Raw genomic sequence first — 19,127 nt, forward strand, 5'->3', positions numbered from 1 at the left:
GGTCTAATCCCTATATCCATGAGTTCTCTTTTCCCATAGTTAAGAAAGTATCATTTAGTTATTCATTTTAGTTAGTTATAGTTTAAAACCCCATCTAAATCATTGGTTGCACTTAGATTAAGTGATTACTTGCATTCTCGGTGCTTTGATATCTCTCAGAACTGGTTCGACAATCTTTTATACTACAACATTTGTCTTGGGAGCCTTGAAAACTCCTAACATCAGGTACACGACCCTGGACAAGGCAAAATAAAACTCGGCCACTGTCTCAAAGTCTTGGAATCTGAGACTCATCCATTCATGTTTGACCTTTGGTAATAATACCATAGTGTATCTGGACTTTAATTTTGTCCAAAGGTCACGAGGATTCTTGATATGTAAATACTGATTTCTCAGTTCCTCAGTGAGATGATGGCTCATAATAGTTATGGCTCTTAACTTTTCACTTTCAATTTCATCATTTCTTTCAATGATACATTTCCCAAGTCCTTTAGACTTCACGACAATTTGAAGTGTTCATTTCCAATTCTAGATAATTATCTCCAGAGAGATTTTAGAGTGGCATAATCCATGAGTTCAAATCTCAGCATCTGAAATCATCAATCAATTCATGATTTAGAATTCTTGCAACCAATTTAAATAATCAGTGCACATGATTTCATAAGTTTGTCTATGATGCTTAGGCCATACGGCTTTGCATTGTGATGCTTATACCTCACGGCCATTATAAGATACAACGATCTTAAGGATCGAATCATGATGCAATCCGGTTTATATAACCATCTGGATACTAGGCCACACGGTCACTTTGATATGCACTAAGCCACACGGCTTTTAATCAATCAAGGGCACTAGGCCGCAAGTATGAACAATGTATTAGGCCACACGGCCATATACAAAACGAGATCTAGATGCATTCAATCATATTTCTTAGTTGCATATCTATTAAGTTTTACCAATTTCAAGGTTGGTAATATCAGATTTTAGAATCAAGCACTCTAGCAACCTAACTTTTATTCAAAACAATATTAAACTTTCAATCTTTAAAGTTTAAGGTTTCAAGGCCTTTAGGATTTTAAATTCGAAATTAGGGTTTCATTTTAAACAAGATTCAGATTCAAGTTTTAAAACAATCCTAATCATAGCTCTAGGCGATCAATCAAACACTCAAGTTTCAAATCAAAATTAAAACCAATTTCCAAAATTAGGGTTTTAGGGGATTTCGAAAACTTTGATCTTTGATCAAGGGGATTTGATTTGAGATTCAAAAACCTTTAAGGTTCTGATTTTAATTGATCAATGGATCAATCTCGTTCTTAGGTTTAGATCGAACTTATAGAGCTTCGATTTACTCATAGGGGATTGATCTATTTAACCTATGGCTTTTAGTTTTAGAGATTATCTTTTAGGGTTTCAATCTTTACAAAACAACCAGGTTCGATCCATGTTCTCAGAATTAGGATTACCTTTGTTTTGCAGGTTGTAGAAACTGGACCTCCAAGATCAGAGACGAGCTGATATGAACGGACGCGGGACGGCTCCTGTCGGGTCGCGTTGCCGAGGGCTATCGCGAGCTTGTTTCTTCTCGCGGACGGTTGCGTCTGGTCGGGGATTTGGTCTGAGCTGGACGCAAGCTGAGCTGAGGCTGAGGACGTTGATCACGGACAGGGAACGTCTGAAGCTGAGCTTGATCGGAGTTGAGCTTGATCGGATTTTGCAAGCCGGAACGCAGGCAAGAACAATATAGGGTTCGGGATTAGGGTTCTAAAAGATCAAGACGGCACCGCATATTGTTTCTGCGAGTGTGGACGCGTCTGAGATCGGATCAACAAACGGTTTACGTTGATGGATTCGTCTCGTCAAGAGCTTCAAGATGATATGTGGCTCGTCGTCTGGTTCCTCAGGGTTTGAGAGATAGATTGATTTTAAGTTGCACCTGGATTAGGGTTTATGTGTGACGGATTTTAGATTAGGTTTTGTCTCAGGGTTTTGGAGTCTATCGTGCTGATAAAGTGTTGTAAATTAGAGAGTTTAGAGACTGAATATTTCTGTATTATTATCAATGAACAATGGGGGTTCCTTATATAAGGATTACATGATAAAGATAAATGGAAAGAGTACATATCCTAATCCAACAGGAAATAGGAAAACTACTAAAACATAGAAAAGGAAAATATCCTAAGTTCTAAGTCGGCTAGATCATTGGCCGACTCTCTCTCCTCCTTGCGGCCGCGGTTGAGCTTGATGTGGCCGACGGGCTTTCTTCTCTTGTCTTGGTTAATGGCAATCCACTCCATGATTTATAACAATACTTGTTTTATATAAAGCCCTACTTGAAAAATATTCGTTTTATATATTAATCAATACAAGATATATACTTTTAATATAACAATTAAAATATTACATTGATAAAGTATATTATTATATGAGATTATACCCAAAAAATAAAGGTGAATTGTTTTTATATCTTTTGTTTGTTTATATAGTTTTTAGTATGTAATTTTAATAATAAGAATATAATTTTAGACCAACGTTGAGTTGGTAAAGGGGTAGCGCATGTAATTACCGCCATCCAAGATTCAATTCACGGTAGGATAGACTATTTAAAATGTTTGGATTTCCGACAAAAAAAATGAAATCACCTTTTCATTTTACCAAAAAAAAAGAATATAATTTTAGGTTTGTCTACAATAAAATTATATGATATCTAATGTTGTTATTCAATTTCTTAATCTCTCTTATATTTTTAATTTATAAAATAAAGGTTTTGAGAATCCCATCAATCAATTTATTAATTATTAGCATCTAATTTTTTTAAGAACTTCATCCTTATATTATAAATAGAGTTGCTCTTAATTCTTACACTTTTTTTGGTGTTAACTACTAAAGTTGATTTTAATAGTTTTTTCTTCTTCTGAATACATATATAAAATATTTGAAAATATTTGGTTTTTGTTATAAATCAATTGGTGGATGTCCATAACCGGCTCGGTCCATAACCGGTTCATACACTTAGAGAGAGACGGCCCAACCCTAGAGAGAGAGGCGGCCGCGAGACTTGGAGAGGAGAGAGAGGCGGCTACAACTTGTCTATTTCCTAATTCGTTTATGTTTATGATTTGTAATCTTTCATATTATTGTATTTCTATTTATCTCTCTTGTAACCCCTATATAAAGGGAACACTTATTCATTAATAATAGACAGATACTTACAGTTCTAAATCCTTAAGTTTACAACACGTTATCAGCACGATAGCCTCTAATACCCTGAGCCTAAAACCAAATCGCTAAAACCCTAAAACCCTAAATGAAAAGGAATCTGCCTCGGAACTTCGAAGAGTCCGTTCTCCCAAACCGTGAGGACCCAGAAAACGATCAAGATATCAAATCTAAGCCCTGGCCGAGACGAATCAGTCAGTGCAAACTGCTTGTCGATCTGACCACCGACGCGCCCTCACGTACAGATACAGTGCGCACCCATTTGCTTTGGAACCCTAATCCGAACCCGACGATACCGACGAACCCTAATCCGTTCGCGACTCCGTTCCAGCTCGTGTCCACCTGATCAGATCCAGCCCCAAGGCGTTCCTGATCTTAGACGAACTCAGCTCCATCCTACATCAAGGACAGCTCGCGATCCGATAGAAGAAGCTCGTGTCTCCAACCTCAATCCATTCGCGTTCCAGGCCAGCTCGCGTCCCAGCCAGCTCACGTCCCGATCGTGTCTAAGCTCGAGGTTCATTCTTGGTGGTCCGGTTTCTACAAACAACTAAACTAAAGGTATTTTGAATTCTAAGAACATAATGAATCGAATTTGGTTGATTGTAAAGAATGAAACCCTAAAATATAATCTTTAAGATGAAAGCCATAGGATAATAGATCAATCCCTAAGCGAGTAAATCGAAGCTCTATAAGTTCGATCCCCAAACCCTAAAAATCGAGATTGATTCATTGATCAATTAAAATCAGAACCTTAAAGGTTTTGAATCTCAAACCAAATCTCTTTGATCTAAGATCAAATTTTTGAAATCCCTAAACCCTAATTCGAAAACTATTGATTAATTAAAACTGATTGATTGATTGATTGAGATTGAATTTGATCATCCTGAAATTGAAATTGCTTGTTAATAAAATCGAAACCCAAAACCCCTAATTCTGAAAATCGATTTTGATTGTTTGAAATTGAACATTGATTGGTTGATTTGATCACCTAGAACAATTGTTAGGATTGTTCAAACTCGAATCTGATTGTTTGGCTTGTTTAAACTAAAACCCTAATGACCTAGTTTATATTATTTTAAAATCAAAATCTGAAACTACATATTAGGTTAAACTGTTCTAGACTTGATCATATTCGTGGCCGTATGGCCTTGTTGCATTCATACCATAACTTAATCACATTGATTGATTGCAATTACACTTAGAACTTATTGTAGGAATGGTGTTGAATTGAATCAAATAGCCGTGTGGCTTGATCTTTGCTTGACCGATAGGTTTGCTTGTTTTGATTGCATCATGAACTGATAGAAACAAACCATGTTAGGATTGCAATTACACGACAAACTAAATGCATAAAAACAAACTAGTTTGCATCCATGGCCTTGCGGCTTGCTCATTGGCCGTGAGGCATAGATCTTGGCTGTGAAGGTTTGGTTGATTGTTTGAACATAAAACCCTAATCGTTTAAACATTAAAAACTATTCCTAAAAGATGTAAAAATATTAATCTATAACTTCAGATGTCGAAAATCAACAACCTTGATTTCGCTGCCCTAAATCTATCTGGAGACAATTACCTTCAGTGGGCGCTCGATGCTAAGATCATCCTGAAATCCAAGGGACTCGGTGAGTGTATCACCGAGAATAATAATGCCAATGAAAAGGATCGTTACAGAGCCATCTTGATCATTCGTCATCATCTAGCTGAGAGTCTCAAGGATCAATACCTAACCATTGAGAATCCACTAGATCTTTGGAATGAATTGAAATCGAGATATGATCACCAGAGAACGGTGATCTAACCAAAAGCTCGGTTTGATTGGACGAATCTGAGGATTCAAGACTATAAGTCTGTGGACGAATATAACTCTGCACTGTTTAAGATTGTTTCTAAAATGAAACTGTGTGGTGAAAGTATTACGGAACAGGATATGCTTGAGAAAACCTTTTCCACTTTTCATGCAAGCAATGTGCTGTTACAACAACGGTACCGAGAGAAAGGTTTCAAAACCTATGCTAATCTTATTTCTTGTCTCTTGCTCGCTGAGCAGAACAATAAATTACTAATGAGAAACATTCAGATGAGACCACTTGGATCAGCTCCACTACCTGATGCACACGCTACAGAGGACAATAAAGAGTCCAACCACGTCCAAGGAAACGGCCAGCATGGCCGTGGTCGAGACAAATCGAACGGACGTGGCCGCAGTCGAAGATCCTTTGGCCGCGGGCGAGGAAATGGTCGAGACCATGGACGGGACTGTGGCTCATTTGGACGAGGCCATGTTCGTGGCCGTGGATCTTCTTTCAAACCCCAACACTCGACTAAATCAGAGAAATACGTGTGCCATAGATGTGGAATGAGCAATCATTGGGCTAAGACTTGTAGAACTCCCAAGCATCTAGTTAACCTCTATCAAGAGAGGTTGAAAAGGAAGAATCCTGAAGCCCATATGACTTACCAAGATGATGAAAACGACTTCAATCATGAGAAGGACGATCTTATGGATTATGAAACTTCAGATTGTCTAAAAAACAAAACTGAAGATTGATTTCGACATTTGTAATCTAAATTCTATGTTCTTTGTTTTGATGTTTTTCATTTCTATGAACTTGTTTTATTAAAACTTAATAAAAGGAATGACTGATTTTTTTTGAAAACGCCAATATGATTTGCGGGTATGGTACACATTAAAGGCTATGGCCAGATATGTATAAGGGCAAGCATTTAGATGCTTTATATTCACCCAGAAAAACCCATTGAGATTATATAGAGATATAAGAATGAATGGTTTCCATATTGAAACAATGGGCGAAGGAAACAAAGAGTTCCTTCAGATATATGTATAAAATCGCCCAAGGCCATAATGAGTCCTAAAAAAAACTATACATGCATTCTCTATTGATCTAGACTATGCCAAGATCAGTATGATAGAGGCAATAGTCATGGTAACCAGAATGGTTTACCCACGAAATTATACACTTTATGGTATGACCAGATTGGCCATTCTGGTCCAAAATATGATGCGAAATTGATATTGGAAAGGGCACAAAGAGTTATCCCATAGAATCTCACGTGTGTAGCATGAACACAAGGGAAACTCATTAGGCCATGATGTCCCAAAGCACTTAAAGATTATAGTATGTCCATGAGGGGGTAGTGAGGACAAATCCGCACATGTCCATACTATATATAGCTTGACTAAATCCTTTTATAAATCTGTATTGGTCATTACCCATAGGTCCAAACTCTCAGTCCAAGGCTTGGGGACACACGAATTTACATGCGTCTTAACTAATAAGCATCAGACCATTAAGTGAGCATAGATATTCTCATCTCAAATTTACTACGGGTCATGAGCCAGACATATAACATCTTGAGATATTTGGATAAGCCACCACAAATATATGTGCCGTCTAAGATGGATCCTTAGAAGAGGATGAGGATGGGGATATATGTTGGATATGAATCTCCCACAAATAATGAAGTACCTTGAGCCAAATATGGGTGATCTATTTAGTGGCCAAGAACACGGATTGCAAAGTTTAATGGATCCGACTATCCAACATTAGGGGGAGAAAATAATAAGCTGGTAAGAGAAACGGAATGGCATCGACCATCATTGTCTTGGCAAGATCCTCGGACTAAATAATATGAAATAGACGTCCAAAGATTATACATTTACAAAGCTAGCTAATCAAATGCCAGACACATTTGCTGACCCGAAAAAGAATGACCAAGTCATATATAAACCAGCTTGTAAAGCACCAACTAAATTGATGTCCAAGAGAGACACAGTCAAGTTGCTACAGAGTATATATAAGATAGACCAATAAGTTCCAAAAGATAAGAATCCTCGGAAACAAAAGAGAAAGGTGCATAGAATGATAAAACAAATTCGAGGTCAAGGAAACCATCCCAGACATAGAGATAAGGCCGGCCGGCTCTAAGGTACAGGTACCAAACAATGTAGCTTGGGACGCCAAGCTGCAAAGTATTAAAGGTCCTGATAATAATGAATCTCAATCGATTATATCATGTCTGGAACATAATGGAACACAATAAGGAATGTCGACATAAGATGATACAAGGTAGCACTTGAATTTATGAATATAAGCGAGGATCATGAACCCACGTCAATATAAGAGTGCGCACTCGTAGAACATATTGAATAGAAACGTGGGGTTAAATAGTTTAAAGAAGAAAGGCGTATTTGGCCATATGATTAAGACGCCATATGATGTTAAAACCAGTGGATATAAATGGGTCTTGTGAGGAATAGAAATCGTGAGATATAAAGCTAATGTTGCACAAGGATTATCACAAAGACCAGTAATAGATTATGAGGAGATATACTCTCATGTGGTGGATGCAACTACTTTTAAGATTTCTCATAAGTCTGGCTACATAAGAGAGAAAATTAGACTTGCAGCAAACTGATGTAGTGACTGCATATTTATATGGTCTCGAGAACAAATTGATAATCATCGAAATATATGATCTGAATATCCTAGGAACCTTTGGATACAATTTCTCAAACGGTTGAATACCTTAAGAAAGAATTCGAGATGAAAGATCACAGGAAAACAAAATTATGTTTGGGATTACAACTTGAGTACATAAATGATGGGATCCTTGTGCAGCAGATGGCATACACTGAAAAGGTACTCAAGAGATTCAATATGGCCGATTGCCATTCTCTGACCAGTCCCATGGTCGTGAGGTCTCTCGGCCTGGACACTGACCCATTCCGTCCCAAGATGGACGATGAAGATGACCTAGGTCCCGAAATGCCATATCTCAGTGCCATAGGAGCTTTAATGTACTTGGCAACTCACACACGACCTGATATAAGCTTTGTCGTGAACCTACTATCTAGGTTTAGCTCATGTCCGACCTTGAGGCATTGGAATGGGATCAAACATGTTCTTCGTTACCTGCAAGGAACGAAAGACTTGTGTCTATATTATACTAACCATAACAAAGATGGTTTAGTTGGCTTTGCTGATGCTGGTTATTTATCAGATCCACATCAAGCTCGATCACAGACAGGATATGTCTTTACACATGGAGGTACGGCCATATCATGGCGTTCCATGAAACAAACCATCGCGGCCACTTCATCTAATCACTCGGAAATCTTGGCCATACATGAGGCCAGCCGCGAGTGTGTTTGGTTGAGGTCGATAACCCAACACGTCCGAGCTGATTGCGGGATGGCCGAGTGCAAAAAGCCAACTGTGATGTATGAGGACAATGTTGCGTGCATTACTCAGCTCAAGGACGGTTACATAAAAGGTGATAGGACGAAGCACATATTGCCTAAGTTCTTCTTTACTCACGAGCTTCAGAAAGCCGGTGAGGTCCAGGTCGTCCAAGTACGATCCAGTGACAATTCAACTGACCTATTCACCAAGAAACTTTCTACCTGCACGTTCAGGAAGCTCACGCATCAGATTGGGATGCGTAGGCTGAAGGACCTCCACTGAAGTTCACATCAGGGGGAGTAGTACGTGTTGTACTCTTTTTCCTTCATCATGGTTTTGTCCCACTGGGTTTTCCTGATAAGGTTTTAATGAGGCAACATTAAGCGTATTACAATCCATGTATGGTTATGGCATCCAAGTGGGAGTGTTATAAATCAATTGGTGGATGTCCATAACCGGCTCGGTCCATAACCGGCCCATACACTTAGAGAGAGAGACGGCCCAACCCTAGAGAGAGAGGCGGTCGCGAGACTTGGAGAGGAGAGAGAGGCGGTTACAACTTGCCTATTTCCTAATTCGTTTATGTTTATGATTTGTAATTTTTCCTATTATTGTATTTTCATTTATCTCTCTCGTAACCCCTATATAAAGGGAACACTTATTCACTAATAATAGACAGATATTTACAGTTCTAAATCTTTAAGTTTACAACAGTTTTATGTTATTGAATACTTTTTGGTGCTCTCTAGTTCTAACCATGCGATGGCAGTGTAGTCGCAAACGGGCTTTTGATTGCTAATCAATTTTGGTTTGAATGCACTGCACTACATTTCATCATGTGTCCAAGAATACACATCCTTTGAAAATTAGTTCGGATTCTTTTGTGGATCCTGGTTATTTCTAGGTTAATAAAAAAAGTGATACACAAATATTTGGAATATGAAAATTTGTTATATATCTGTTCTATTAAAAGAGAATCACTCTGAAAAAATCTAGTTATACAAGGTTGTTAGACCTTTTCACTAGACTATTAATATTTTGGTTATCTTAAATTTATACTAACAATATATTACCATATATTTCTTCAACAATGATTTAATCAATTTAATAGGTGATATAACTAGATTTCCTAAATTTTCTGAGATTTGCCTTAAATAAAATATTTTAAATTTTTGTGACATGAATCAAAGCCATCTGTGATACTTATATATTTGCTGATCATATCTACAATATAGCCTAAAAGATAATTAGCTATATATTAATTAATAATAAATAATACTCATTTCTTTCATGTAAACAAAACATTGTGAGATTCACGAGTGGACTATCATTATTTAAACACATGACATATAGACTATGCAATCAGAAAATATTTACTTACGGTTTTAACAATTTATGGTTCACGACTTCACATAGTTTTGACTGGTAAAGCTAAAAATACACATATCAGACCTACTGAATACACAAGTTTAACAATATTGATTTTTATATTTGTATATAGTCCATGGAGTTATATTAAAATGATTTACAGTTATATATTTGTCAACCTTAAAGCAGTGTCCCTAAATGTGTATATATGTAGAAGGATAATCCTAAACTCTAAATCCTGAAAATAATAAATACATATACTGGTGTATAAAATATATGGTCAGTGAAATTTTGTCTACCTTAATATATTTACAAAATGGTTCAACTAATTCCCCTTAATAAAATGGTTCAAACAATATAGGTTCGTTAATACTTCACATCCACGCAAGGTGCAAACCGCTATAACAATCACAAATGTTTTCATCTGTTCAATAGTATAGATATTCTTAATACTGAAAAATGTGAATCACTCAAAAATGTGAATTATTAATACTGAAAAAAACTGAATCACTCAAATATTCTTATAAGAAATATTTAAATTTATCTGAATTATCTGATATTTCATCCAAAAATAAAAATATGACTTTTACCTGAATTATTTAAGATTATGCTTAAAGCGAGAACCAAACCAGAATCGAATTGAACTCAAGATTTTAACAGGTTTTTAAAATTGGTATCTAAAACAAACTAAAAACCAAAACAACTAAACTGAAACCAAACTCAAACTTATAAATAACTAAACAGTTCATATATTTCTTGAATAAAAAAATCAAAAATCAAAAATTGAATCGAAACCGAACTAAAACCTTAAAAAGAACTGAATCGAAACCGAACGCGTAGCTTTAAACATATTAGTGAACTAACAAACAATAAGTTTATCAATAAAAAAAATCTCGCGCTTAAAAATTCTATTAAAACAGCGACATGATTTACTGATATAGGTTTGGTCTAACTATTTTAATATAATTATTAAAATCTCTTATTAATCATTTAAGAAAAATACTATACAAAGAAAAACACAAATATAACTAAAAACACAAATAATAAAATTAAAATTTTAAAAATATGTAAAACAAAAATTATATTTGCCATTCTAAGGGCGGGATAGAATCCAGTAATTCTATTATTTTGATGCTTTTACTTTTCTTGCGGCTAAGAGCTTGCGCGTGTGTGACGACTGTTAGCTAGTCGTCTCTTTGGGTCAACTTAAAATATCAGCTAAAACAATCCCAAAACCAGCAGACCAAAGAATCTAATCTACAAAACATCTTCAAATCTTTCAGACAAAATCTGAAACTCAAAATGGATCAAGATCAAGACCATGGTGGAAGAAATTGTTGTAGCTGCTGCTTTAGCTTAATCTTCACGGCAGGTCTCACCTCTCTTTTCCTATGGCTAAGCCTTCGTCCCGACAAACCCAAATGCTCCATCGAATACTTTTACCTTCCTGCCCTCAACAAATCCTTAGACTCACATTCACGTCCCAACACCACTCTCAACTTCATGGTTCGTCTCGCTAATCCAAACAAAGACCAAGGTATCTACTACGACGATGTCCACCTCTCTTTCTCCACCAACAGTTCCTCTCTCATTAACTACACAGTGCCAAGATTCTACCAAGGACACAAGAAGAAGGCCAAGAAGTGGGGTCAGACTCCGCCTTTGAACAACCAGAAGGTTTTACGAGCGGTTTTGCCTAACGGGTCTGCGGTTTTTAGGATGGATCTGAAGACGCAGGTGAGATTCAAGATTGTGTTCTGGAAGACTAAGAGGTATGGAGTTGAGGTTGGTGCTGATGTTGAAGTCAATGGAAATGGAGTCAAGGCTAATAAGAAAGGGATTAAGATGAAGAAATCTGATTCTTCTACTAGGTTGAGAAGAAGCTATTTTTGGATTTGTGTTTTGATGAATCTGCTTGTGTTCTTTCTGATTCGTTAACTGATTTAATGGTTTCGGGTTTTTTGTTTGCTTTTCATGAGTTTTTGTTGTGTGTTTTAGTTCCATTTTCTTCATAGTTTCTAAATTCGACCAAGTAATCATTGGATAATTTGTTCAATTATTGGTTTATTTCAACAATGTATGTGTTTATCGATCAATGACATTCTATTTGGTTACATACAATTACAAAAGACATAATTATATATTGTGCTTGAAATGAAGGAATAAAAAACACAGGACAAAAGTACATCATAATTGATGTAGCAAAGTGTAGATAGAAGTAGAGGTCCGTTGATTCTGAGAATACCCGGAAAACTAGGATAATCACAGAGATCTTATTTAGTTTGAGAATGAGAATACCTAATATCAATGTCTTCTTAAATTTGTTGAGAACACCAATGTTCTAGCCGAAAACAAGGAATAAAGAGAGATCTCGTGACTTTTATTAATCAAATCATAAACTAAATACAAACTTTAGCTTCGATGGTTATATATAATAAAACCCTAAAACAATAAAGATAACTATCTAAATTAATGTAATTAATAAAATAAACAATAAGATATTTGAAAATATTCCAAATAGTTATGTGCATCGATAACATAGTAGTGATTCTTTTCTTCTTTTGACAAATAATAGTGACTCTAGCTGTAAAAGAATGAGACGAGAGCTTTATCTCTATAGAGAGGAAAGCTTTGTTTATCATCCTTTTTGTTATTCCACTTTAATTTGAAGTGTGTTTCTGGCAAAGATTGGTTTTATGTTGTTTGGGTTCCAATCTTCTAATGATAAAACTTGTTAATTCCCAGACTTTGTTTAGATTTATATCTTTTCTCTTTTGTATATTTATTCGACTTTTCTCATGTATATAGGGAGTTGTCAAATTCCGAAGGACCTCTTCTTATTCATTTGTCTGCTTGATTCTTAAAACCCTAGAGACCCTAAAGTTTCTATAGAAAGAAGGGGCTAGTTTCTGTCTTTTCTTTTACTGGCTCCATCCATGGAAGTCAACACTCTCGGTCTCTCCCATATCAATTGTCCAGACGCTGAAAGAAGTAGAGGTAACCCATGTCTTTAGGAGGATTTGTCGAGATACCTACTTTGCTGTCATTGAAGATCACCCAACGGCCTTCTTTCAATATGTGTGCCACATAGTGACCACAGTGTGTTGATGTTCCCATGTGACTTACTATCCCAAACAACTTGTATCCTGCACAGTGTGGAGCTTTTTATGTTAGCATCATTCTCTCACTTTTGATTCATTTTGGAAGATCATAAAGTAATAAAAGAGTTTTCAAATAAGAAAACGTACTCCCTCCTCCGTCTGGTAATGCACTTTCAGCTGGAGTCAATGCTGAACTGCTTGAGGAAACGTCCATGTCCGAGAGAGATGCATTAGGGTTGTTGAATATCCAATCTGTTGCTTTCTCAATGTCTCCTCCCTGATCATAAACATTGTCAGTAGTGAGTAAAAAAATACAGAGCCTAACTAATTTGTTCAAAAGCGTTAAGAAGACTTACCGAGGCTTTGAGTGCCTTTCGAGCAACCTCTTCAGCAAAACCAAATGAGATCAAGGTATCAACGCTTGATTGATCAACGTCAGATTTCTGATGGGAGATTGGTGCGTCGATATCTATGATTACATTTAATACATCATCATATTAAAAACTGCACTCGGAACAGTATATTTTAGTTTTAAGAAGATCGTCAAGCATCAACTGCAGAATCGTGGATATATATTTTCACTTACCTGGATCATCCATGTGAGAAAGCAACCAGGTCATCGCCTCTTCCACCCCAGTATTAGAAGTATTTATGGCGGCTTTCTGGCAGTGAAGCTGGCTGAATCCCATTGAGACAAGTTGTGCAACTATCTCTTCATTTGCCACAGGCTGTGCTGATTCCATCGCTTCTTCTGGAACTGTATTACAGAGTTAAGTTAATCATTTATTCAGGCGAATTGGGTGAAGCACCGTTATTGCAAATCAATATAACAACACACCATCGTCTGCCAATAGTTCCTCGCCAGGCTGAAGCCCTTTGCTGCGCATGTGGCTGATATCAATTACATCCGGAACATCAATGTACACATCTGTCTCCGCCAAATCAAGAAGAAGAAGAAGAAAATATGAGCATTTTTATATAAAAAGCAAGGGAGGGAATATTAAACGGATTGGAGTTTCAGAAAGAGACCAAGTTTCTTTGGCACCCAGCCTGCCTCCATAACAAACTTCCGCATGTGCAACACCAAATAATCTGGGAAAGATGTCAAACTAGTTGTCCTGCACAGAATTTAACCCTTAAGATATTAGTTTGTATTCATTCTAGTCTTGAGTTGTGGTAGGATTCACTCAGAAAAAAAAAAACACCATACTTGATAGCTGTTGTCTTCCCTTTCAGAGCAGTGCTATAGTAATCACGAATCTGCTCAGGTGACGAAAACGTTGCTAGACAAGCTTCTAAAGGAACTCGTGGACGTACAATTTCATCAGTTGACCTGCTCAGGATAAATATATTAGATATTGCAGAGAAACTACGAAACATATTGAACTTGACTAAACAAACTCACATATTATCTTCTTCCAGTCCTTTGTCTGCTTTCTGGTTGTTAAAGGCTTCTAGTTCATCTTGATCACCAAACATTTGGCAAAACAAAACACCACAGAATTAAGAAAAAATGCCAAATGATAAAATGAAGCGGAACAGAGAAGGAAGAACAAGATGTACCTTTATTAGTTGCCTCCTGCAATGGAATGTTCAAAGAAAGAATACAGTCATCCCTCTTATTATATGAAACCTTTCCAGATGAACAAAGGATCTTTTCTTCTACTCCAAATTTGAAGCTCCTCGAAGGGTCTAAATCTGGTCTCATGTTGTTGCCACGCTCAACCTTGTCTAGCAAATGGAGGAAAAAGTCAAGAGCATCCTACAACACAGAATGGTACTGGTTAATGTAAACTCTTAACTAACTCAGTAAAAATACAAAATTTTATCACGATGAACTAACTCAGTAAATAGATGATTAGAAGGAGCGTCACTCAGAATAATCTAAAAAAATACTGAGCATTTCAAATGACATGGTTTTCACCTGTTGTCTCATAGAAGAGAATTCTGCATGTCCTGCAGCAACCACCGATTTGAACATGCGAGGAGGTATTCCTTCTTGTCTCTGTCATCGATTAAAAACAAATAAACATGTAAAGAATCAAGATAATGCAAAACAATGTGTGCCACCTTCGCGTTAGTATGTTTATTCAGATGTCAATATGGAGAAGAAATTAGAAACATGTCGAATAAGAATCTTACAACATCTCCAGTTGCAACATCCTTCTGCAATCATAAGAATGGGAAAATCAATGTACTGGCGAAAAGAGGTGGTTTGGAACTTTAGATAATGTACAGGTATATGCATTCAATATTTTTTCTCTTGAAACAGCCATACCTCTGCCACAGGAATAGAGTACTTCCCAGATAATAACCCATGTCCAAGCTTTGTTCTGCCACCAACAGCAAAGTTTAAGAAATTAATATGCAAAAACCGCCATGCAATTGTCCCTCATGGAAAGCATATGAAAACCAAGCGGAGAAATAAAAAATAATAATTTGAGGATGTATCATGCAGATACAGAGCATGTAACAAATATAAAGTTGAAACCTTTTTATCATTACAATGTCAAAAGCTCAACGGCATGGTAACAGAAACTCACAATTGCATATTGATGTCCAAAGTTGGATCAGCCGGAGCCATCTCAAATGCCAACTTTAAGCTCTGATGTGAAAAGTATCTGCAACAATTTCAGAACCAGAAAGTTATTCCAACGGACTCCAGAGCAAAAGATTTGTGTTGTTTTTCGTTATACATGTAAGAAGGAAACATGGGCAATGATATCTACTTGCAAATATTTAATTATATTTACCTTGAAATAAACGAATGAGTCGAGAAAAGAATCTGCATCGTAGCTGCCAAGTAGCAACTAGCAAAAAAAATGAAAGGGGCTTAAGGCATCGACAAGGAATTGATAACCCTGATAAGTTTTTAATTACAAAGAGTACCTGTTCCCAAGATTGACAAGTCCGGTATATCCCGGTCCAAAAACTGGTACCAATTCTTTTCCACTCTCTTGTATACGATTCCAATCAAAATTCGTATTTTGATCAAGTTCTCTTTCAGCAGTTGTCATTTCTGTCTGTAGATATTGATATTAACAACCCAAGAAAGTTAAAAATTATTCAGATGAAAGATGTTTTATCAAATGGCATATTATTGAACAAAGAAGATGATCAAGCAGTATAAACTGGCAAACAAGAACAAGAGAACTAGGAAATGAAGCGTTGTTGCAAAGAAAGAGGACAAAAGACCCAAAAATTACCCTCATATTGTAAATGCTTAGACGTTAATGACACAACAAGTACATGTTATTAGACTGAACGTGTGATGGAAAATATAGTCTCAAAGCAACCTTAAATGACATTCTCTAGAAGCATGCTACAGCTTCTCATTCGCAGTTATAAAATTGTATGCAGTAACACTGATGTGAGTGCACTTGCTCTTGGCAAATGAGAAATTTAGACTCACATTGCAACATGTACAGCATGTTGAAGAAAACATGGTTGTTTCTGTGGCAACTAATAGTGAGAAAAAACGAACATGAGATAGAAACTTTCTGGAACAACCAGCACTTGCCTAATGCGACTTAGAAAGGGTAACTATCAAAACCAAGGTCTACAAGAATACCAAAGCTTGGGCCTCTAATAAAATGCACTATACGAAACTCATTACTTAGACAAACAACAATATAAAGTGTCAGACAAAACGCACACTTCCCCCTTACTAACCTTCTGCATCGTGGAGAAGTCGATTCCAAAATGGGCCAGATGCTGAGCCAGGTGCGGGTCCAAAACACTGTCATCTTCCGGATAGGAATAAACATCTGCCAAAATATTTATAATAGTAAATGCTGACGATATTAAAACCCTCCAAAGAAAATCAAAATCTACATTTATCACCAAAAAAAAGAGTGATGCAGAACGTCCCCCTTATCCAGCAGAAAGAGAGAACTATCAACTCTTAAGGGCAGAGATCAGCCTTTTTTAACATACATTTAATACGGCTGGCGAGTATATAAACTATTTTTCAAACAAGCCTATTACTAATTACTAATCGCCATATGTCACAAGTCTATACAATTCACATAAATTAAAATAAAGAAATTCCCAAAAAAACGACTAGAACAAGAAAACTTTACCTGCTGCTTCCAAGTCAGCTGTGATAGTTCCAAGCTTGACAGCAAGAGGGTAGTTTGTCTCCTTGTAATGCTCAACTGCATGGTTGTTTCCACCAGTCCCATCCCAGTTTTTCCTTCCACATAGAATCATCCCGTCGGTGAGATTAAGCCACAGATTCTCCGTCTTATCACACTTGGAACATTTCCAACCAGAGGGAGGAATAACAACGCCGCTCTTGATCTGCTGCAGCGTCAATGCATGCTCACTAACTTTCTTTTCCTCAGCTGTCCAAGCCGCAACTTGCTCTCTCTTCTCAGCACCAACTGCACTCATTACAGTATCAACCGCAATCCTCACCTACAATTACAAAAACACACAAAAAATAAAAAGAATTTAAACACGTGCATGTTGGTTGCTGTAAACCCTTCTCTGATAACAAAGCTCAGTACCTTCTCTGGTAGCTCAACAGAAGGGAATGGAAGTGAAACAAAATCTGGAAGTATGACTATGCTATAAGACTCTTTATACTCAGGCTCATTGTTGTCAAATCCCCCATCCACTCCTGCATAATTCAACATATCTCAAATTGGTAAAAGCAATTCTTAATAAATTGACTAAAATCCCTAAGATCTTAGAGCCTCCCCCACCCCTGGGAACAATCATTGCGATACCTATAGCGAGGAGAGTCGGCTTCTTCAGAGGCCGATCCTCAGGAACAGACTTGGGAGTCTCCTTGATGTGCAGATACACAGGGTTTCGCGTCTTCTCGTAGTTCCAAGAAACGTAGTCTTTCCCAAAAGCGAGAAAGCTGTTCATATCCACGAACAAACCTCCTTCGGATCTCTGAAAATCATAAACTGAATCAAACAGTCGCCGCCGGTTGAAAATAAAATAAACGAGGAGAGGTTTTACCGGAGTGTCGAAGGAGAGGCAGCACTCGTGCTTGTAGATGCGGTGGGTGGGCTCGGGGATCTGAACCCTAGACAAGTTTGATCGGAGGAGCTCCATAGGGTTTTTCCGAAATCGACGCAAGACGCTCGGCGGAGAGAGCGAAATGAGTTTGTTTTGTGTTGTGTGATATCGCACGTCTCGTTAACAAGGTTTCAGATGAAAACGTCGTCGTTGCAGCGATAGATTCCTTTCCTCTTGGTTCTTGCCTCAGCTTTTGGGTTTCACATTAAATTTGTATCATAAATGACTTATTTTTTTGTGATTATCAGTTTTCGATAAAGTTAAAACAAAATAATTTTAATAAACTCTTTGAAATCTACAATTTACTAATCCTCCCTCCGTTTTAAAATGATATATGTTTTACCTTTTTCACACAGATTAATAAAACATATTAAATTTTAATATTAAATACATAATTTTATGTAATTATATATTTATTATAATTTTAAACCAATAAACATTCAGAAAATACAATTAGTTTTCTTGAAGTTTACAATTAGTCATTATTAGTTGATAAAATGTGCATCTGAAATACAAAAAATGTATAATTTTGAAAAAAAAAAAAATTCTAGAATATGTATCTTTTTGAAACGGAAAGAGTATTAAATAAAAGAAAAAATATAAAAATACACAAAAATCTATTTTTTAACACTGATTTATTATGATATCACAATTATGAAATAAATTACATATATGATTCTACAACCGACAATACAACATGTCTTATGAGGATCAACGTCTAGCTGTATCACCTGAATGTCCTATGAAGATCCACGCCTGACCGAATTTACTTGCACCGTATTAAAAATTATTTGCAAATTTTTCTTCCATAATTTACATAATTGTTTAATAAATCACTTTTTACAGGAATTGACACTTGGACTTCAAATAATGTGTAATTTGCAAGAAATTTCATAGTCTGAGATTCAAACCACATGGGTATAAAAGCATTTAAACCTTCTATTTTAGTGAAACAATTTTTTTTTCGAAACATTTATCTTTCTTCACAAAGGTAGTATATTATTAAGATGAGTTAAACAAGCACTACAAAAAAACAAAATTGCTTTCTACATTTTTTTCTTTTTCCCTAAATATTTAGCCACCTTCGGAAAAACCGTAAAAAAATTGGCGACGGTTAATAAAAAGTTAGCTAAATTGTGACTAATATAACTATTTTATTTTATGATAACTAGATTATGGCCAAATTAGCCACAATTTA

The 19,127-nt window shown here is 36.4% G+C and overlaps 2 protein-coding genes across 3 annotated transcripts; one reads left to right on the top strand and one right to left on the bottom strand.

Moving 5' to 3' along the window:
* Positions 1-10,754: 10,754 nt before the first annotated feature.
* Positions 10,755-11,908, top strand: LOC106385850 (protein NDR1-like). Its single transcript, XM_013825748.3, has one exon. The coding sequence runs from the start codon at positions 11,097-11,099 to the stop codon at positions 11,730-11,732; it is 636 nt and encodes a 211-aa protein (XP_013681202.1). The 5' UTR covers positions 10,755-11,096; the 3' UTR covers positions 11,733-11,908.
* Positions 11,909-12,614: 706 nt separating this feature from the next.
* On the bottom strand, positions 12,615-18,126 carry LOC106389274 (ubiquitin carboxyl-terminal hydrolase 14). Of its 2 annotated transcripts, XM_013829477.3 has the most exons (20): positions 17,870-18,125; positions 17,629-17,800; positions 17,407-17,519; positions 16,978-17,314; positions 16,568-16,662; positions 15,785-15,918; positions 15,649-15,705; positions 15,439-15,516; positions 15,174-15,228; positions 15,038-15,061; positions 14,820-14,900; positions 14,459-14,657; positions 14,301-14,358; positions 14,106-14,228; positions 13,925-14,013; positions 13,734-13,823; positions 13,482-13,652; positions 13,252-13,364; positions 13,043-13,172; positions 12,615-12,940 (listed from the first exon to the last, which is right to left on the bottom strand). In XM_013829477.3, exons 1-20 carry the CDS (start codon positions 17,963-17,965, stop codon positions 12,762-12,764), a joined length of 2,394 nt encoding a protein of 797 aa, XP_013684931.1. In that variant the 5' UTR covers positions 17,966-18,125; the 3' UTR covers positions 12,615-12,761. The 2 variants fall into 2 exon arrangements, with proteins under 2 accessions (XP_013684931.1, XP_048609169.1); XM_048753212.1 differs by lacking the exon at positions 15,038-15,061 and having other exon boundaries at positions 17,870-18,126.
* Between the last annotated feature and the right edge of the window lie 1,001 nt (positions 18,127-19,127).

This window comes from Brassica napus, chromosome C3 (genome assembly GCF_020379485.1).
Source record: "Brassica napus cultivar Da-Ae chromosome C3, Da-Ae, whole genome shotgun sequence".
Classification (NCBI taxonomy): domain Eukaryota; kingdom Viridiplantae; phylum Streptophyta; class Magnoliopsida; order Brassicales; family Brassicaceae; genus Brassica; species Brassica napus.